The sequence below is a fragment of the Polychytrium aggregatum genome, assembly GCF_025602895.1.
Source record: "Polychytrium aggregatum strain JEL109 chromosome Unknown BJ171scaffold_21, whole genome shotgun sequence".
NCBI lineage: Eukaryota > Fungi > Chytridiomycota > Chytridiomycetes > Polychytriales > Polychytrium > Polychytrium aggregatum.
The window spans coordinates 169,353-189,720 of NW_026516223.1; the positions used below are offsets into that span (position 1 = coordinate 169,353).

General features: G+C 58.7%; 7 protein-coding genes across 7 annotated transcripts; 4 read left to right on the plus strand and 3 right to left on the minus strand.

The window, feature by feature from the left end:
* The first annotated feature begins 796 nt into the window (after positions 1-796).
* On the plus strand, positions 797-4,487 carry BJ171DRAFT_126694 (uncharacterized protein). Its single transcript, XM_053105596.1, has 6 exons — positions 797-1,933; positions 2,167-2,416; positions 2,627-2,680; positions 2,824-3,465; positions 3,610-3,785; positions 3,954-4,487. The coding sequence occupies exons 1-6, from the start codon at positions 989-991 to the stop codon at positions 4,386-4,388; spliced, it is 2,502 nt and encodes an 833-aa protein (XP_052966049.1). The 5' UTR covers positions 797-988; the 3' UTR covers positions 4,389-4,487.
* On the minus strand, positions 4,488-5,196 carry BJ171DRAFT_126691 (uncharacterized protein). Its single transcript, XM_053105595.1, has one exon. The coding sequence runs from the start codon at positions 5,010-5,012 to the stop codon at positions 4,587-4,589; it is 426 nt and encodes a 141-aa protein (XP_052966050.1). The 5' UTR covers positions 5,013-5,196; the 3' UTR covers positions 4,488-4,586.
* Positions 5,197-5,378: 182 nt separating this feature from the next.
* BJ171DRAFT_507215 (uncharacterized protein) lies at positions 5,379-8,010 on the minus strand. Its single transcript, XM_053111193.1, has 7 exons — positions 7,532-8,010; positions 6,982-7,084; positions 6,670-6,774; positions 6,407-6,531; positions 6,068-6,250; positions 5,854-5,938; positions 5,379-5,647 (listed from the first exon to the last, which is right to left on the minus strand). Exons 1-7 carry the CDS (start codon positions 7,872-7,874, stop codon positions 5,575-5,577), a joined length of 1,017 nt encoding a protein of 338 aa, XP_052966051.1. The 5' UTR covers positions 7,875-8,010; the 3' UTR covers positions 5,379-5,574.
* Positions 8,011-8,077: 67 nt separating this feature from the next.
* Positions 8,078-10,685, plus strand: BJ171DRAFT_126739 (ribonuclease H-like domain-containing protein). The gene is made up of 7 exons (XM_053105598.1): positions 8,078-8,353; positions 8,837-8,951; positions 9,119-9,197; positions 9,532-9,693; positions 9,838-10,015; positions 10,126-10,255; positions 10,418-10,685. Exons 1-7 carry the CDS (start codon positions 8,225-8,227, stop codon positions 10,465-10,467), a joined length of 843 nt encoding a protein of 280 aa, XP_052966052.1. The 5' UTR covers positions 8,078-8,224; the 3' UTR covers positions 10,468-10,685.
* A 239-nt stretch (positions 10,686-10,924) lies between these two features.
* On the minus strand, positions 10,925-13,442 carry BJ171DRAFT_126733 (mitochondrial carrier domain-containing protein). Its single transcript, XM_053105597.1, has 9 exons — positions 13,147-13,442; positions 12,926-12,939; positions 12,737-12,786; positions 12,507-12,601; positions 12,150-12,384; positions 11,796-11,925; positions 11,434-11,568; positions 11,259-11,329; positions 10,925-11,166 (listed from the first exon to the last, which is right to left on the minus strand). The coding sequence occupies exons 1-9, from the start codon at positions 13,263-13,265 to the stop codon at positions 10,966-10,968; spliced, it is 1,050 nt and encodes a 349-aa protein (XP_052966053.1). The 5' UTR covers positions 13,266-13,442; the 3' UTR covers positions 10,925-10,965.
* Positions 13,443-14,818: 1,376 nt separating this feature from the next.
* On the plus strand, positions 14,819-15,439 carry BJ171DRAFT_582351 (ribosomal L28e/Mak16; the record flags this gene model as incomplete). Its single annotated transcript, XM_053114172.1, has 3 exons — positions 14,819-14,959; positions 15,060-15,230; positions 15,389-15,439. 3 exons carry the CDS (start codon positions 14,819-14,821, stop codon positions 15,437-15,439), a joined length of 363 nt encoding a protein of 120 aa, XP_052966054.1.
* Positions 15,440-16,138: 699 nt separating this feature from the next.
* On the plus strand, positions 16,139-18,462 carry BJ171DRAFT_507223 (uncharacterized protein). Its single transcript, XM_053111194.1, has one exon. The coding sequence runs from the start codon at positions 16,151-16,153 to the stop codon at positions 18,203-18,205; it is 2,055 nt and encodes a 684-aa protein (XP_052966055.1). The 5' UTR covers positions 16,139-16,150; the 3' UTR covers positions 18,206-18,462.
* Positions 18,463-20,368: the final 1,906 nt, after the last annotated feature.

The window sequence follows — 20,368 nt, forward strand, 5'->3', positions numbered from 1 at the left end:
GCGCGTCTGGACCACGGCGGGCTGCGGAAACCCGAGAGGAAGCCCGAGAGGAAGCTGAGAGGAAGCCTGCGGAGCGAGCCCGAGGCGGTCGGCCGAATAGGCCTGGAATGCCCAGGCTGGGCCGGGGAGTATTCAGGCCGAGTTGGGACATGCCCAGGCCGAGTCGAGGGCGTTCAGGCAGAAAGCCACGGCCGTGGGTGCCGTGGGTGCCGTGGCTGTGCTTGCGGAGGGGGAAACCGGAGAAAATTGCGCAGCACAGCCCGCCCGGTTTTGTGCCCGCCGGCCACTGCGGCGCTGCCACGACAAACAGGGACATGTTTTGTTGCGCGATTGGGGCTTTGTTTCCGGGCCGGTGTTTGCGATGCCGATCTGCGTTGTTTTGCGCTGCTTGGTATTGGTGGGGGTGGGTTGCTGTTTTGCGTCAAGGCCCTGCGTTATTTCTGTGCTGGCTTTGGCGTTGTTGACTTTCGTTGTCGTTCGGGTATCCGGCTCGCTCTGCCGACGACCGCTTGTCGCTTGTTGGCCTTGGTCGCTTGCCACTCATCTGCCTGCTGGCCTCGATTGCCTGTGGGTCTCGGCTGCTTGATCGCCGTCATTGCTTGACAGCCGTGGTTGCTGGACACTCTTGCTTCGTTCCCTGTCGCCCTCATTCCATCGCCCTGTTTGTCCTGGTCCTTGGGCTTGTCGTGGATTTCTGCCGCCCGTCTCGCTTGTCTTGGCTCGATTTACAAATATCGCGGCTGGGTTACTTGGCTGTCCCGCCAGCCTGCGTCGTCGCCGACATTCCCGAACATCATCCTCCAGACCTCGAATCAACTGATTGTCATTCTCACAATCCATCCCCTCCATCCTCGATCCTCGATCCTCTCCCCTGGTTCCCCGTCGCCGAATCACCGTGCCAGTCCACCCATATCTCGTCCGCCCCTGCCAATCGCACACCGTCTCCCCCTCCGCCTTATCGCATCGTCTCCTTCTCTGACCCGATGCCATGAGAGAACACCACGCAACCGCCTCAAAGAGGTTCACCCCTCACCGCATCAACCTGTTCCACCACCAGAAGCGGCGCTTCGATGCCGCTAAAAAGACGCAAAAGACCTATGCCGACTACATTCTTGTACTGCTCGACAATCTCTTTCAGCTCCAGAGCGATCGGCCCTGCCGCTTCACATCGCTAGCCGTCGATCATGTCCGGTGTCGCTCCCTTGGGCCCGCCGGCGATGCCGACGATGCTGCTGATTTTAAGAACGTCAAGCTCGAGGATATGGCCGTCGACGGGCCGCAAGCCCCCGGCCTTGCCGATCCGGACTCGTCCCTCGACGAGCTGCTGTCGGCCAGCCCCGAGCCCGTGCAGGCCGCCAGGGATGGCTCAGCGCCCGATGACCAGCCAAAGCTGGACGACAGTCATACCCCGCTCGACGCCGTCTGGAGAGTCTGGATCCCGGCCTCGTCCATGGCCAAGCTCATTGTTCTCAAGAAGCGCTGCTCGCCTCCCAACTCCAAAAAGCTCGCCACCTGGGAGTTTGTCGAGCTGCTTTCGGAGCTGTATGAACTCTCCAACGACACTGCTTTCAAGGTCGGCTTTCTGGAGCTCCTGGCCTCGGCGCCCGATCCCGACACCGTCTCGTCCGCGTCTTCCTCTGCTCAGAACGCTCGCTTCAGCCCCAACCAGTACCGGGACACCGGCGCCAGCACGATGTCCAGCCCGCACTCATCGTCGATCGCACCCAGCTCCAGCGCAAACCCGTCGCAGTCCCCGCCAAGTATCTTCACCCCGGAGTTCTCGCCGCCGCACACGCCCGAATCGACTGGAATTCATCTCTCCCACCTGTCTCACCTGTCCATCGACACCACCTGGCCAACTTGGCTGCCCGGCACCAACCCAAATAGCTTCTCGGACGAATTCGTCTCAAATTCGGTTGGCCATTTCTTCAAGGTCGGTATTGGCGTTGGAAACGAGCCGGAGATGCTGCCCGCGGGAGACCGGCGATGTTCCACTGCTGCGGCAGGGGAATCGTCAAGACCCTGGCCTGGCCATACCGACCCAAACCCATCGCCCATCGCACACCCACTCGTTGCGGATGCATGCCAGTATCGCCCCCTGTACACTCTTGCTGACATGCCGTCATTGCCCTGCTGACATTGCTGTCCGTCTTGTATCTCTGCCAGAATGCCGTTGGAACCTACGTCTCACTCGGCCTGCTTTTCGAGCCTCATCTGAGATCCAACTGGACGACTCAGCCGGAATTCCTCAAGTACGCCATCCTGACCTCGGGTCTGTGGATGGAGCGTCGCGGTGTCGCTCCGCTTGGTTTCATCGTGCCCATGTTCTCGAAGGCTCGAGAGCTCGTCCTGGAAGCCATGGACACGCTCTCTGTCGAGTTGATCCAGGCTCTGATCTTGCTGGGACGCCAGTCGTATTGTAAGCCCCATCTTCCCCGAGCTGGATAGCCGTCGTCTTGTACCGGGGGATGCCGAAGCCCCTTCGCCAGCCGGGCCAGCCGGGCAGCCTTGTCATGGTGTCGTGCATCAGGCGATATGCCGCGGTGCTTTGCGAGATTTGGTTACTAACATTCTACGGCCCTTCGTCTCCCGCGATGCATCGCACCACCGGTCCCTTCTCTCAAACTGTCCGATCGAACGCTGGCTCATCGCTCTGAATCCGGCTCAGACATGGGCAACTGTAAGTGTCGCAGATTGGCAGTATAGTCCGCAGCTCGCTCGCGTCTCCGCGGATCGGCGACACCCTCGCTGTTTCGCATATTCATCGTCCCATTCTCACGCCACTGCATCATGTCACTGACGCGATTTGGCGGCTCCTGCCAGTCCCGCTGTCCTGTCGCTTCCTGAAAATGGCGATTCGCGCCGCCCAAACACTGCAGATCGACCGGCCGTCGTGGTACAAGGACAAGAGTTGGTTTGAAGCCGAGCATGCTCGACGAGCCTGGTTTCAATGTGTCTATCTGAACTACCTGGCGGCCGCAAACGTCATGGCGTACCGGTCCATCGACGCCACGCCCCTTCCCCTGACGGTGCCGTGTCCGCCGTCCAACGAGTACTTTTGGACCAACCCCTCGTCCTGGCCGCCATTCTTTTGTGGCAGCGAGGTTCCACCGGGAGTGGATCCGTATATACCCGACTACACAAGCTATATCCTCACCTTTGTGCAGATCGACCAGCAGGCCACAAAGTACCTCTCGCTCTACAACGACGGCCCGCCCGAACTCAACCCCGAGACCTATCTCGAGAACCAAGCCAAGCTCGAGGAGTACAAGGCCTGGTCATCCGTGACGGCCGACAAGCTGTGGAGCTGGTACATTTCCCTGCCCGAATGGATGAAAGACCTGAACAACCTTATCAACGACCAGCAGCGCAACCGCTTTGGAAAGTTCTCGATGGACATCTTGCAGTGCAATATCCTCTACCAGGGCACGCTGATATTGATCTACTTCCCGGCGATGATCGAAGGTGCGTGCCATACACACGACAGACTGATGCCGCAGCACTGCAGCGGCGGAGTGCGCCTGCCATATCCATGTGATCGTGGTGGCTGTGGTGCCAGGAGAGCAGCGTACTGGTTTTCTTGGCCGACCGACTCTTTCTGCCCTCCAGATCTGTGGCGCGACCCCGACTCGATGGGTGACAGTGCTCGGTTTCCTGTTGGTCTGCGAACCTGCGTCACTGCCGCGGCTATCCTCCGCGAGCTGCTCAAGATCATGCAAAAGTTCGAGGCTGAAAACGAGCAACGCACCCTGATCTTCTCCAACTTTATGCCGCTGTGCCGTATGGTATGTTCGACCGCAATCGCTGCAGGTGTCGGTGTGCTCATTCACCGCCGCTCCGTGTGCTCGTCCCCAGCTAGACCTGGCCGGGTCCGGGTCCGGGTCCGGGTCCGTGCATGGTGTGGCTCCGCTGTTCTCGCCGGCTGACCAGCACATCGAACAATGCATTTGCAGGTGAATCTGATCACGCTCCGGCTCAACCCCCAAGAGTCCATCGAGGAGGTGCTGATGCTGTGGTTTCACATGCACAAGGACTGGATCTACAGGCCTCGGCCCAAGCTCTCACGCAGTCCGCTTGAGATGCTCGCCGATTTGTTCCAGAAGCGCATGGTGCGGATTCATGTCCACTCGATGCTGACACCTCTGGAAAGCCAGATCGTGCGCGAGTGCGTCAAGCGACACCGTGCCGTGGCATCGCCCATCTGGGACATTGCCCTGGGCCCGTGGATCACCCTGGATCTCTGGACCGAGGTTGAGTTTGCGCTCACAGGCCGAAACGAACCCGTGCGGTTCCGCATCATCGATCCTCCGTCTCTGGAGATGTCGTCGTATCTCTGCCAGTACATGGTCAACAACCTGGCCTCCATCAAGTTCACGCAAAACCAGTAATGCGACTTCCAGCGCTTGCATCGCTGTGCTCTTGATTCTTTTCCCCCTACCCCGTCGCTCCCGTTGCCCCTTTGCTGGGTGTATGTGTATGTGTATGTGTGTGCCTGTTCATAGAAGTTTGATGTTGTGTGCGCGAATCGGGATGCCTGTTCGTCTTGTTTTGGGATGAAGGGAGCCGTCGCCCTTGGCCCGTCCCGACTACCTGGCCCTCACTGCCGTACGACTGTCGTTTTGGCCAGCTGTGCCGAGGGTACCCCTTCCTTTTGTCGTTTGTGTTTGTAACGCATCGATATCATCACTATATGCCATGGAGCCCAGCCTCCTGTCCGCTCGATTCCCTTTCCTCGTAGTCGCTCTCTCCATCTTCTCGCCGGACCTGATGTGTCGATCATGTGCTCCAAGTTGACATGTCTTCCTTTCCTGCCAGCCATGCATGTCTTCCAGATGTAATTGCTCAAACCCAACGCCAAGTGGTGGAATGATAGAACATTCCTCCCTCCCTCCCTCCTCCAGACCCAAGAAACCACCATCACCACCACCACCACCATAATTGTCAACACCATCGCCTCCTCCCCTTCCTCTTACAAGCAAGCCAAACAGGGACGAAAGAAAAAATAGTAACATGGCATTCAGAAAAAATCGACATACGCTTCGTACTTGGACTTTTCATTGCTTGCTTTCATTCTTTACTCCATTCTTTACTCCATTCTTTGCTTCCATTTTCATTTTCATTTTCATTTCATCGCACCTCGTTTCTGTTTACTTTGGGATCCGTGAATACATACATCCATGCATCGATGCATCCACTCGGTCTCATGCAACCCCTCGGTCTCATGCACTCCCTTGATCTCAGCGGGTCCGCAAAACAGCGCTATCGACCACCGGCAGCAGCAATATCAGCAGCGGAGGTGGTGAATCGATGAATGCTTCCTGCTCCCCACACTCGATGAGCGCCACTGCAAGCACCACAGTCGTGAACGAGAAATGATCTGGGGTGTCCCGTGCTCTCTGGTCTGAACTATATTTGATCCTGAGAGGGCTGCAGTCGGGAGGAAGGTGATATACAACAAACTGCCCAGCAAGTGAGTGCAGGTGGGAGAGATGAATCCCGAACGAAAGGGGTGAGGTTTGAGGTCGCAGTTACTGTCGACTGCCGAGCACAAGCGCAACAAGCAGTCCGCGACGATCAGAGCTCGTTGTCGTCCGAGCTGTACGACTCTGTCAAAAGTCGGTAGATGTACGACGGCGGGTGTGAACCGCTGTGGCAGCAATAGGACATCACGATGATGGTTCCAAGTCCATTGTTGGTTGATTGTGTTGCGGTGCAAGGCCGAAGTAGCGATGGTAAAGTGTCAAAGCGGCGATGATGAGCCGAGGTGCATGTCAGTATCCGATATAGAAGGTACCTCTCTCTCCACTGTTGACACGCCCTTTTCGATGCGATCGCAAATGACATTCCACTTACACGTTGGTGATGAACAAGTTGACGAGCTCGGGCGAGACGTAGTCAAAGAAGGGGTTGATGACATCAATCTTGTCGATCATATCACCTTGTAGACGAGTCAGCAGCGTCGCAGAGAATACAGGTGTCGCTAGTCAGTATGGTCTTGGATCTCGCTATTCATCCTGCTCGTCCAATACCCCAGACTGGCGCGCAGGATCGATGTTCTAGGCCATACCTTCTTGGAAGTTGTAGACGGGATCGGGGCTCACGCAGAGATTGAAGATGTCGGTGTCGTAGGGGTACAGCGGGGAGAGTTTGTATAGTCCCGCACAGACAACGACGGGGGTGGAGTGATGCTTCGCAGCCGAAGCCATGATCAAGCTTCCGCCGACAGTAACCAAGCCGCCGTTGGCCGTGACTTGAGAGCAAGAGATCCCGCAAAGGCGTGAGCAGATAGAACTCCAAGCATCTCATTTACACACCCTTTGATGCTCAGATCAGGAGCTGTGCCCAAGTTACGAGCCGGCTGCCGGATTAAAGCTGCCAAAGCACCGCACGAGGCAGCTGCACTCACCAGCATGTGTGCCCAAAAGAACCTTGTTGACTCTGGCCATAACTGCAAAGATGGCAGAGTCCGAGATCACGGTCGTGTCGATGCCCGCAGTCGACAGTGCCAGAGCCATTTGGTGGCCCTCAAAACTGAGCAGTGTAGAGGCGACGTCCAACAGCCCCGTCAGCATAGCGTGCCGATCCCATTCCCTCGGCGCTGATCGATCAGCAAGCAACCGTCGCTGCGGGCAGATTTCTTGCAGCACCTTGGTTGTAGAGACGACTTACTGAGGCGCTGTCTCGGCAACGATCACTTGGAACTTGCGAACCTTGGCGGCCTCCTTCAAGAACGCCTCGACTGTCTGCGAGTATCCGATGGTCATGATGATTTCGCTGTCGGGGTTTCAAAAAAAGAAATATTAATGATACGGCAGCACTGTCAGCCCGCCTGAAGAGAATGCAGCGGAGGCGCAGATCGGATGTGGCGCTGTTTGCCGATGACTACATCTGCGCAGACGCTGGGCCGCTGTCGCATGCGGGTGTGCTGCTTTTGGCATGCACACACAGCATCGCAGCGAACATGGCGGGAGTACGCCTTACTTGGAATGGATATGCTCCAGGGCCTGTCCGGAGATGTTGGCGCTGGCGCTGGTGAGTTCGTCGACCAATTCGGCAATACTCTCGGCAAGGATACCACGGAAATGTGCTTACGGATGCATCAGCGACCAGGAGAAGGTTAGAAGATGAGCACAGGAGGGAGGGCAGATGGACAGGACGGGATGGCGATGACGATGGCAATGGCGATGGCGGAGACGGGCATGAAGCCCAAGAGAAAATGATGCGCAGGATGCTCGAGTTAAGGACACCACATCGATGAACGAGTGCTGGATGCAGTTGCCACCGATCCAGATCTGGCGAGCCAGCAAACCGCGTGGCAGAATCCGTCTTTGATCGATGCAGCAGAGGGTATGCCGGCGCTCTTACAGCCCGCGGTTCGCTGCTCGGACAGCATCTTGGCTGTGGCTGCTTACTATCGCCAGCGCCGAAGCACCCGAGGAGCAATGGTGGCCATGATCTGGGCAGATCTCGGTCTGCCGTGCCTCCGCTCCGGCGTCAGCGACGTAGATGCTGGCACTATGAAAAAGGATATTTGACATGGTGTCTCGATCGTTGAGATCGAATGTGTCGGCCGAGCCGTGGGTATTGATGTGCTGCTCCACCAGGGCCTCGTATTCCTCGCGGGCCAGATAGAGCACTCGTCGGACGATGTTGGCGACGGCGATTTCGATGGGCCGGGCGGCAATGAGCCGCCTTCCGACGTCCTTGATGGTCGAGATCAGGCTCTGCAGCGAATTCCATCGGGACGCCGAGGTGACCTTGCGCAACAGTCCTGCGGTTTCGATGGCGACGTTGTAGGAGCCGCGGACCTGGAGACGCTTGAGCTTGGATGCAAGCAGATCGACAAGGGAGTTGATGGCGGCCTGGGACGACATGTGTGCTGCGGTGTTCTTATGAGTGCGTGGGAGGGGGGGGAAGCAGTCCGGAGGAGCGGCAGGGCAGATGGACGGACCGGCAGAGAGATGGACCGTTGGCGCTTGTGTCGATCGGGCAGGGAGATGCACGCCAGTGTCCAACCCGTGTTGGCCAGAAGAAAAACGGGGACGGCCGATGCTCACAGCCGGGAGGGATAGCGCCACACGGGTCGACCCGGATCGACCCGGATCGAGCCCCCGGCTCGTCCACCCGCCTGGCCCGTTTTTCTCGGCCGCCGCCGTTCTGCGCTGCGGGCTGACTCTGGCTGTTGCGAGAAACGGCCGATGGAGCCACTGCTGCTGCTGCTTGCATGCAATCGATACCGATCATGGCCTCCGACAACATCCACTCGCCTGTACGCGACGTCTGGGAGGACAACCTCGAGACCGAGCTGAAGTATCTGCGGGATCTCGTCGAGGAGTATCCCTTTCTGTCGATGGTGCGAGTCCCCTCCGTTCCTTCTGTCTCCTTCGCTGCGTCGCAGGCGGCCACGGGCCCTGCCGATACCGCCCATCGCCCATCGCCCATCGCCCATCGTCGTCGGACATCTTCCCGTGTCCATATCAGACTACTTGCCTGTATTGTCAGCGACACTGGTGCTGATTTGTCTCGGGCCTGCATCTGCATCCGGCGTGGCTGCCTGGACCGCGCTTGCGTCCCCCCTGCTCCTGGGCGATTGTCCAAGAGGGACGAGATGTGCGAGATGGTCCCATATCAAATCCTTCGGGATCCTCTTGGCCCATGTCTCCATACACGATCCGTCACCGATCCGCAGCAGCAACCTCGTGCAAGTGTTTTTCGTTTGCGCTAACCGTCATCTCTGTTGGTTCTCTCGCGGATTCGGCGACTGGCGCTTTCTCTCATCCCCCGCTGCAATCCCGTTGGATGCCGTACTGTCGTGTCACTTCCTTGGCCTTCAAAGGACACCGAGTTTCCCGGAGTGGTGGCTCGGCCGATAGGCAACTTCAAGACATCGACGGACTATCACTACCAAACGCTGAGATGCAACGTCGACCTGCTCAAGATCATCCAACTCGGTACTGCATTGTCCCGTGATGCCAGCCTGCTACTTGCATCGATCAGTGGACCCATCGTCATCGAACGAGATGACGATGGGAGTGGAGCCGGCACCGAGAAGCCAGCGCTCTCCTTCCGCGGCTGACCGCTTCCCATCCGAACTCTCGCTGGCTTCGATGGCATCTAGGCATCACCTTTGTCAACGAACGGGGCGAGCCTCCGCCAGGAGTCTGCACATGGCAGTTCAACTTCAAGTTCAGTTTGAGGTGAGTCTCCATGCAAGCCGCTGGATCTCCATGCAAGTCGCTGGATCTCCGTGCAAGTCGTTGGATCGAACACATCTCCGACCAGGGCCATTTGCTGGAAATACGTATCGTGTGCTCCTGATGACCGAGTGGTCGTCTGATTGGGCGCCGACTTGACTGCACCATGAGTGTCATCAACCACCAGGAAAGACCGGACGAGCCGAGATGGACGGTCTCTGTCTTGGTTCGGCACCGAGGCGAGGACGGGTCGCTGGAAGGACGGGACTCCTTGGGCTGCTGGATTCAAGCATGTTCAAGCATGTTCGCTGACTCGATCCGGTCTCTTCGATGGCAGCGAGGACATGTACGCCCCAGAATCGATCGAGCTGCTTCAAAAATCCGGAATCGACTTCAAGAAACACGAAGAACTGGGGATCACGGTGGAGCACTTTGGCGAAGTGCTGATCAGCTCGGGATTCGTGCTCTTCAGCGATGTGCGATGGATATCATTTCATAGGTATGGGCCTGCAAGGATGACCGCGATCCATGAAGCCAAGCCACCGACAGGAAGGAATGACCCGCATGGTGACGGTGATGACCATCTTTGGCTCCTGCGGCCGACACTAAATCACGAAACAATCGACTCTCATTCCCGCAACAGTGGCTACGATTTTGGATATTTATTGAAGATTCTGACCTGCCAGCTCCTTCCCGCGGAGGAGGCCGACTTTTTCGAGCTCCTGAAGCTGTATTTCCCGAATTTCTACGATATCAAATATCTGATGAAGAGCTGTAAAAACTTGAAGGGTGGGCTGCAGGACGTTGCCGACGATCTCCAGGTAACGCAGAGCCTCAGACCACGGATGCCCACCGAGCCTGCGGTTGGCGGCGATTCCAGTTCAGAGCCCAGGCCCCCATCGCCGCTGATGTCGTTCCGTGTCTCTCTCAGATTCCCCGTATCGGACCGCAACACCAAGCCGGCAGCGATAGTCTGCTCACTTCGAAAACGTTCTTCAAGATGAAGCAGATGTATTTTGACGACAGGATCGATGACAGCAAGTTCATGGGCTATCTGTTTGGTAAGGACTCGGCCATTTGCGCGCATATGGGTGTCTTGACCCGTCTTTTTGCTATCCCCCCGCTCTTCGTCTGGCTCGGCGCATGTTCTTGATCTCACTCTTGCTCACCACGCCCTCCGGTGTGCCACACGGCTGATATGCGGCGTCGGTCGGTTCTGCCAGGGCTGTCGTCAACGTTCCCGCCAAAGGACTCGACTCTCTCGCTCGCATGAGCGCCGCCCCTCGGTATGACGAGAAATAAAAGTTCAAGTGCGCGATGACGCTTTCTTGGCTTCTATGTGGGCGAGGGTGCCCAGGGCCGAAGTCACCAACGCAGTCGTCGACGATCCAGGAATGCCATGCGGCGACTAAACGAGGGAGAGTGGCAAATGCCAACACAGAATCCAAAGGACGAGAGAGAGGGGGGGGATGGTACAAGAGTGCAGAGAAGCAAAACGGAGTGGGTTGGATAACTGTACATGGTGACGGAGAAGGGGAGACGAGAAAAGCTCATAAGGGCTGTCGCATCCGCTCCGATCCAGCGGCAAAGACAGCGTCGTGCCGATATGATGTTCAGGCACGCCGCTGGTCGAGACGGAGAGATGGCAATGCGACATTTCGCAGGCGGATAAGTGAGGCTCGAGATTGACCAGGCAGAAGGGGAGGATATGCCATTCGGCTCAGCCAGCTCAGTCGACAGTCACAGAATCAATATCAGCGAGGATGTGGAATCACGCAAACAGCTTCACGATGCCTTCGTAGCAGAAGAACATGATGGCGGCGTTCGGAACGACACGCATAAGATGCGCTGTCATGCCGCCGTAGAGAGCCCGGACGCCCTCCTCACGATAAACCAGGGCGGCGGTCTTCCACAATCCCGTGTACTTTTGGACGCCGTTGATGGGTGGCTGTCTCATGCGCGTTCGTAGTACCTACGAGGCGGAGTATTTGAGGAGGCGGTGTGCAGGCGTCAGATATCGAGTCCAGCCCGCAGCAGCCCAAGGGCAGCGCAGCAGTAACAAACCTCATGCGGGTAGGCGATGATGGCAGCAACAAGCTTGGCGATACTGGCTGTGGCCAAGGTGTCGACGGCATCTAGCATAGGCAATCAGCACAGAAGAGGCGCCGTGAGTATCAGGACAGATGCGGCCGATGACGATGGTCCGCAGGCCAACGGATGCAGAGTGCAGAGCGCCAACCTTGTGTCTCGTGAGAAAGCGAAAAGCCCGTGCTTTCTGCGCCCGACTGCTTGGAACGTTGCTCCTTTCGGATCTGCTTCATGTAGCTCTTCATCTTCTCGTAGATGACAAACTGGAATGTCGACTCGGCAAGACCTGGAGTGATGGATGGGCGGTGATTGTCCCCGTCATTGGGAGAGTCAGCGACACAGGCAAGGGTCCAGCTCGACATCCTCGACTCGGTTGGAAAGTCGACCCACTTGGACTCAAAGTCCCGTTGCCACATAGTCAAGCTGGCTGCTTGTCGCAACCATCCCGAATGCCAGCAGTGGAGAGCATGATCAACATTGGCCGATCGCGCAGAGGCTTTCGCTTGCGCTTACCGAGGAAGCTGGCCGAGAGGCCGGTGTAGAGCGCGCCGATTCCCTCGTTCTTGACGATCATGTAGGCGCAGTGGAAGCTGTTTTTGTAGGGAAGAGCGTTGCCGAGGCTCTTGCTTTCAGATTGTAGTTGCTGCGATGATGCACCGCGTTATATGAGAATCAGCTCATGGGAAGGGGAGGCGAACGCCACGAGGGCAGATACAAGCACGATCGACGCGGCAGAAGCGGAGGCTCGCAGAGCAACCAAAGGATGTGGAGTCAATTCGCTCACGCGGCATCGAGGCGACGGACTTGATCGAAAGGCGGCCGGCTGCCTCCGACTTGGGGGGGGGCATGTATGCAGCAGCAACTCACCATTCTCGTCTTGATGAGCCAGATGGGGTTGGTGCCAACAGCTGTGCAGATACCTGCTGTCGCAGCCGAGGCCATGTGGACGATCGACGTCTCCTTGCCATCGTTCAGGTGTGTGTAGAGATGCTTGCCCTGGCTGTATGCAGAGAAGTAGATCGACCGCGCCGGGATGATGCCGATCAAGTTGGGACCGAGACCCTTCCACAGAGCGCGGATGCCTTCTTGCTGGCGAATGGACCTGGAGAAGAGTCGAGCATTGAGCGAGTGGACGCAGAGGGCGGATCGAGCAACGGGACTGAACTGAGCGGGCGAGCCCGGTGGCGAAAGTGATCCGATGTGACTCACGCAGCCATCCCGTACCTCAGGATATCGACCACACCGGTCATGCTGAGGAGGGCGGCACGAAACGGGTTCAGCGATTTGGCCCGGGTTTCCATCGGCTGGTACAGCGAAGACTACACGAGGGACGGGAGGGGCTGATGATAAGTCCATGCACAGGCATGATGTGTCCGTCCGCCCAGGCAAGCTGCTGCCTGCGAGCGGCCGTTTCTGCTTTGTCGATAGGACGAGCAGGCGAAGCCGCGGCGTACCTGCAAGCGGGTCTTGACGACTTCCAGTGGGCAGAGAATTGTTGCGCCGACTGCGGTGATGGCAGACGATTTGGATTGAGATTGGGTGAATATGGGCTGCTGGTTAGAACGAACCGGTGCTTTCGAGAGATGGGTGATGCACCCCAGCCCACACATGGATGGCTTCGGGGACAGCTGGCTGCAACTCACTGGCACCGGCAGTTCTGGTTTGAAGGTATTTGATGTGTATGTGATCGATGGGATCCGTGTGAGACGCCGATTGATATGCCAGCGCGAGGTGTGGTCGTTGTGGTCGTTGTGGTCATGATAGTTCCAGATCGTCGATGTGCAGGCATGGAATGGACGAGGATATTAGGCCATGAGCCATCACCACGGACTGGCAAAAGACATGCCCACAGACAGCCACATACCCTCCGGCCGCAAAGTGGAGCCAAAAGGACGGCTGTTTCTTGTGCTTGGGAGGAGCGACCTTTATCGGGCGTACCGACGGGATGACGCTGGAGGATGGGGGTTCAGAGACGGCGGCCATGGCGAGCTGTTGCTGGCGGTATGCTTGGGTGCCGAGGAGAGTCGCAGACGAAGGTCCAAACAGCAGTCGCAGGGCCGAGACGAGGGCTGAGATGCAGGACCGAGACGGTGGTCTGGGACGCAGGCCAAGGCAGCAAGGAGACAGGGCGGCTGCGGACGACGACCAGGCCAGAGCGGGTCATGAAGGGCTGAAGAGGCCAGGAAGAAAAAAAGCGTGATGCGTTCTGTGCGTCTGTGCGGGCGGCGATTGGCTGAGCGGCTGGCTGTGTGGGCGATGAGAGCGACCAGGAGGAAATCGACGGACAGCCAGCAAGTAATTAACGGGCAACCAGCAAGTAATCAACAAGTAACCAACGGGCAACCAGCAAGTAATCAACAAGTAACCAACGGGCAACCAAGCAGCACACAGGGAACGGAAGGTGTCTGTGTCGATGCACATTTACTGCTGACTGCCGACACAGATCGACCGAAATCGCCATTGCACCGCCACAGCACCGCCACAGATGTTCTGTGGGCACGGAACTGGCTGGAGCCGGCTGGGTGCCCTCACGTGGGGCGTGGCTTGGCCTGTCGCACGAAAAAAAAAAGATCGCCGTGCGAGAGCGGCAGCGAGGACGGGGCGAGAGCAGCCGAGGCGATGGCGAGACGAGGCGAGACGAGAGTCTGTCGAGAGCAGCCGAGAGCAGCAGCACACAGTGCACAGCGAGAGCGGGGTGCAGCGAGGACCACCTCGCACGCTCTCGCCGCCGTCTCGCTGTCGGCGCTGTGTCTCGGCGGCCTGTCTTTTCTGCCTCCGTTCTTGCGCTTCTTCTCTTTCTTCCTTCCTCCTCCGGTTTCCATTTGGCCTATTGCTCCCCGCGGTCGGAATATCTCCTCACAACTCGCAAAGGTACACCTGCGCCCCCTGCATCGGCAAGCTGCTGCGTTCGCGCACGGCGTGCTTGTGTGCATGTACAGACAGGCCCTGTCACATCGGGATGCTGTCGTCTGCGACACACGACAGCTGGATGATTCGCTCGCGGAGTGCGGCTGTGGCTCCTGTCGAATGCGGGACCAAGGATGCAACGGACGCAAGCATTCATCGGTATCAATCCGATCGATACGGACTCGTGTGCTCAGTGAATCAGCGGCTTTGGACGACGATCCAGCATGGGACGCTGTGCCGGATGGCGGTGGGACGGCCCGAACGCCAGGATCGGTCCGTTGCTCTTTAACAAATGGATCTGTCCGTGGGATCAACACTGTCTCGGCATCAACACAGAGAAGCCACTCTCGGATGGATCCACGGCAGACGATTGCCTCCCGGACCCTGCAGCCGGTGCTGCCATAGGACATGGACTTTGGACGGCAAAGCTCTCTGTGCATTGACGGCTCCAGCCATCAGCAACGCCCACCCATGACCTGCTCGAACAAGTCGTACCGATCCATGCCACAGCTGCACCGCGGATTCACTGTCGCTCTTTCAATTTCGATTCGTTTACCCCCCCCGGCGGCAATCCTGACTACGAGTGCCACCTCACGACGCTGACCGTATCCGCCCCCTGGTGTTCGCAGATGTCCTCTGATCTTGTCTGGCTTTTGACCAAGAAGTCCAACTCCTTCCTCGTCAAGAGAAACGGTGCTGAGTTCTCTCGCGAGAAGGGCAACCTCCTCAACAAGAACTCGTACAAGTTCTCTGGCATCGCCAGCGCCCAGGTATGTTGCGAGTCGGCGTGCTGGCCGTGGGTCTGGATGCTGTTGCCGCCATCCATGTCTTGTGAACTCATCCCATCTGTGATGCTGGCTGGGTCTGCAGACCATCGGCATTGCCCAGGGTGCCAAGGGTGTCACCCTTACTCTGACCAAGACCAAGAAGGCCAACCACCCCATCAAGGCCACCACCGAGGTCGTCTTCAAGACCGGTGTCCGCGGTGCTGCCAAGACTGTCAAGAAGATCACCAACACCTACCGCCCTGATCTCCAGTCTGTACGTATCTGTCTCCGGCACGGCCCTTTGCTCTCAATGTGCGCCAGCCCTGTTGCTGCTGCTGCTGCTGTTCAGATCCTGCGACCGTCTCTGGTTTCCAATGCACTCTCAATGCCCTCGCTGACGCCTCGGCCCTGCTTCTGCTTCTGCTTCTCCAGGCTGCCCTCGCCCGCCTCAGCCGTGTTGCTCAGTCTGGCAAGGCCAACTAAGCGTGCGTGTGGATTTTGTTGCACATGGTCATGAATACAGTTGTTGCTGAGGATTGATTACCCCGATCCTACTCACCGGACATGTTCCTGGACTGGACAATGTGGGTAGCCACTGGATGCCACTGCTGAGCTCGGATCGTCGAGCGGTGGAGTATTTTTGGCGGCTGTGACTCAGGACGACGACCATGGCCATATGTTGCGCGATCATGATTGGTGGTGGGAAGGGAGGATGCATTGTTGGGCGAGCTGCTCCGATCTCATCGGAGGCCATCGATCGAGGATGATGCACCGCCTTCTCAGCATCGGTATTGGTGCTCGTAAAATCGAGATTGGCTCTGCGTCGACAATGCCCAAGCACCTCATTCTTGCTCGGGGGTTCTCCGAGGGTCTGCTCGCAATCCCTCTCGCTGCCAAGCTCACACATGTCCAACGGATCCAACGAGCGGATGCTCTCGAATACGGGTCCCCATGCAGAATCCCTCGGCTTCCAAGACATACTGCAGAGTTTTCTTTGCGGGATGCTGCTACGGCCCGTTGTCGACGCCCGTCGAGCTTGCCAGGGTCTTTCGGGCACTCGGGGTTGCTTCGACCCCCAAGCCCGCGGTCTATCGGATCGTCCAGACAGTGCATTCGGCGGTCAAGGCAGCAGACGCCCGACCCGACCGAGATGCGGGCCAGGATGCTGAAACTCGCGAGTTTGTCTCAGGCCCGATGCTTGTCGAGGCCGGGGTCTACGAAGTGGTCGGTTGTGCAGCAGGCATATCTGCTGTCCCTGGTCTCGATCCCTCATCCAAACATGCCCCTCTTCCCACGGGCCGTCGTTCGTCCAGCACCAATGACTTTTCACGCACCGGCCAAGGCTCTGCATCGCCAAGCACTCGTCGTCTCGAGAAGAACCTGTCCGAGCTCACGATCATCTCAGATACAGGCGGTCCCGGCGTCGTTCCCGCCAGGCCCGGCATGCTGGCGGGTCGACCCATGGTCCAGGCGAGGCAACCAGACCGGCACATCCACAACCAGCACACCAACGTCGGAACCCGCAACAACAGCGATGGCGATGTGTATCAGCAGCCCCTGCCAGAGCTGCCTCGGGCACATCGGCCATTGACGTCGCGCCCGTCATCAAGTCCGACTCAAACGCAGGACCGCCAGAGCAAGTGCAGCAGTCGTCTCGCCAATGCCACTGGCAAATCCTCGTCTGGTGTGCCAAGCCCAAACCCGCTCCAGTTGTCGAACGAGGAGCTTCAAGCCAGCATCCAGGCCATGCTCCAGCTCCTGGCCACACTGCCACAGCGCTATGTCAAGTACAACTCGGTCCTCTCCAGGCGCATCCACGATGCCGTCGGCCAAGTCGAGAGCATGCAGACTCTGATCTTTGGCCACGAGACGGACGCCGACCTTGACAGACCCATGTATACCCCAGGTGCCCAGCCGGGCAAGGACGATAAGGTCGACGCACTCGACAGTTACTACGCCGACCAGATGGAGATGGAAGACGATCCTGTTGACGCAGGAAGAGCAAGCAGCAGCAGCAGCAGCAATTGCTCCGGACGCAACGACCCCGGAAGCACTCCTGGCCACAACAATCGAATGCATGCGCACCAGCGAGACTCAGCCGGTATCGACACAGGCGATGTCCGTGTGAACGATCCTCGTCCCAGCCATGTCGTCGGCAGCAGCCCCGGGCGCAATCCCAAGTCCATCCGACTCAGCCGGCAGCAGAGGTACTTTCTCTCGCTCAAGATCCTGCGGCTGCTCAAGGACTGCTGGGATGCCGTGTGGATCCGCTTCTCGCCGGCGACCCGCATCTTCCATCTCACCGACTTTGAGAGCCTCGACCGTGTGGAGGCCGCCGAACATGTCCTCAACCGACTGCATCTGTGGAGACGGACGCTGGATCTGGCAAAGTGGAAGGAGCTCTCAAAGAGCTCGGCGCTCGAGCATCTCTGGAACACCACCCTCATTGCTCGCCGGCGCCGGTCGTTTGTACCGGCCTCGGTCTTTGTCGACCGGGCCAGCATGCCTCCGTCGAGCCGGCGCCGATCGACGGGATCATGGGCCGACAGTATCGCTGGAAATGCATCCCTCGACAAACGCTCTCGCCCGGACACAGCTGCCGGGCTGCAGCTGGGATTGGAGCGCATCCTGCACACCCAAAACCATGCCCCCTTCCCCGCCAAGGTCGTCGCCGCAGGCATTTACCACTCGGGGGCTGCTCCTCTGGCGTCATTCTTGCCGCCGACGCCGTCGGATGATGCCATGCACATACACCGGCCACTCGACCCAAGCCGGGCAGACAGCCTCGACCGCACCCTCGATTTCGCCCTGGACGACCTCGGGCTTGGGCTGGAGCTGGGCCTCGGACCGGAGCAGAAGCAGGAGCCGGGGCGACGCCCGAGAACTGCTCCTGCCAATGATCCTGTCTCAGAGTACCAACTGTTGAGCGAGTTCCGCATCCGCTTCATCTCCCAGATGACCGCGCGCCGACTGTATCGCGACGACGACCTCGTCGACCTGATGAACGAGCTGGCGCTCGAGCACAAGCGGGCCCTTGCCCAGTCCCATCCGAGTCAGATCTATCCCGGCCGGCTGATTGTCTCATCCATTCTGAGCGAGTTCCAGCTCGGCCTCGACCACCAACATCTGCACATGTACTCGCGGGGGAGCCTGGCAGCGGCAGAGCCGGACGAAAGTCAGACAGGCAGCGATCGGCCGGTGACGGCTGCCATCTCAAGCCAGGCAGACATGCCACCGTTGTCGCTGTAAGACCACCAGCCTTTGAACAACCAACAAACAACTCGTGCAGTCCGTAATAGCCTCATGCCGCCCGTCCCCTTTCGCAAAACAACTCCGACATGGTGCCCTGCCATGAGCCACATCCCTCGCTTGCGCTGGTCTGCCTGCCATCGCACCCACCAACAACCGAGCCGACAGTCGAGCTGGCAATCGGACGGGCGGATGGATTCCCCCCCCCAAACAAACTCGCTCTGTCGTTCGCAGGACAGTCGCGGCGAGGCGAGAAGCTTGCTTGCGATGGTATTGTATTTTGGGCAAGATTACAACACTGATTCTGGCTATCTACGAAGACGAGAAGGGTAATAATATAAGGAATGTGGCTCTCGCACACAGATGGAGAGAGTGGAGTGGCGAGCACATCACCGCCCATCGCGAGAGGGGACGGGTGGTCGAGCAGACTCGAGGGACGAACACAGGCGGGTGGGTGATAATGGGGGGGGGCGGAGGAATATTGACAGAAAGGCAGAGGAGGAAAGGACGAGGGAGAAATCATTAGCTTGCAGAGAGGTGCACTGTCAAGGTGGGGAGGGCCCTTGCGGTAACAGAATCACTCCGCTTTGCCGGCAGAGGAAGGATCTTGACCCAAGGCACAGACTTTTGGCAGAAGGCCGCCCCGCTTGGAAGGCAGTTTGTATGGACAACAGATGGACGACGGACGGGAAGGGCGCTCACGAGTTCATGCGCTGTCGCCAGGACAGGGGGTGCAAGTCATGGGTGCTCAGTATCTTGGGCGGCTGGTAGACGCTTGGATGGTGGGCGACAGGCTGGGCAGCCCGGGGCTGAGGCTGGGGCTGAGGCTGAGGGACGACCGGCGAGGTCTCCATCTCAATGTCCATGGCATCGGGTGATGACGGCGTGAGTGGGCCGGATAGCGAGTATCCCGACGAGGCGGAGGGTGCGCCATGCGGATGATGGTATCCGGCCGCGCTTGTGACGATGTTCGCCGACGAGGGCAGGCAGGCGAATCCTGGCGCATACGGCTGTATCGGCTCGAGGCTGTCTTGGGAGCGCAGCGAGTCAAACGAGCGATAGTGCGAGAGCCCTGAGGCAAAACCCGATCCGACACACGGATGGCCGTCCTGCGACTTGGGATAGGCCGGGATCGAGCCATATGCGAGGCCGACGGCGTGGAAGGGCTCTGCAGGAGCAGGAACGCTGGCCCAGTGACCTTGGCAGGGTTCGGGACGGCGCCGCTTGAGGGAGGTGGTGTCCTGCTCAAATAGAGCCTGGTTCTGTTTGGGAAGATCGGGTGATGGGAATGGGTCAGTAAGCAGCCAAGTTGAGGCAGCCGGCACATGAGCATCCAAATGACCAGACATCAGGGCGAGACAAGACAGGTCCGGGGTGCCTTGGGCACACTACCACATCGGCAGCCACTGGATGCCACACGCATTCGCACCGAGGTACCGTTCACAATGCGTTGAACATATAACTGCAGCGAGAAGCCCAGCAACCACCGCAGAGTAACTGGCTGACCGGTGATAAGCACACACAAACCATGGCAGTGGCAGCTGTGATTCTCACCGAGTAGAGCTCGTGGTCGAGGAGACGCTTCATGTTGGCGAGTGGCAGATGGGCTGTCGGTACAGGCGAATACAGAGACAGGTGTCTTGCTTGAAGGGAGCTACAGACTTGGACTCGATGCTATCGTCCTTGGCAGAGGGACGGGGCTCGAGGATGATGCGGGGAAGGAGTGTGGGAAAGCAATGGCTTTTATGTTCCAGGCGCGGCCGATCCGAGATACAGAGACGCTGGCCAAAACGGGACGGTGTGGCAGACAGTGGTGCAGCGCCGGCGAGGGAAAATAGAAGCAGCAAGGGCTATTTATACAGGGGCCGGCAGGGCTGGTGCTGTTTGTGGATGACGACGGCGAAGGGCAGGACAGCAGCAGGACAGCGGCAGGACAGCAGCAGGCAGAAGGCGGGAACGGTCCGTGCGGCGCAATTTCCACGGTCGGGACGAAGGAGGCGGCGACAACCGCCGTATTTATACCCCGGGCGGCGCGTCGCCTCCGCCCCCGCGCACCAATCGGAGCGCGCCCTGCCCGCAGCCAATCACGCGGCTGGAGCAGCCGTGCGCAGCGGCGTGTGGGGGTGCGTCGGTGATTGGTCGACGGCGCGGCACAGGCGGCGT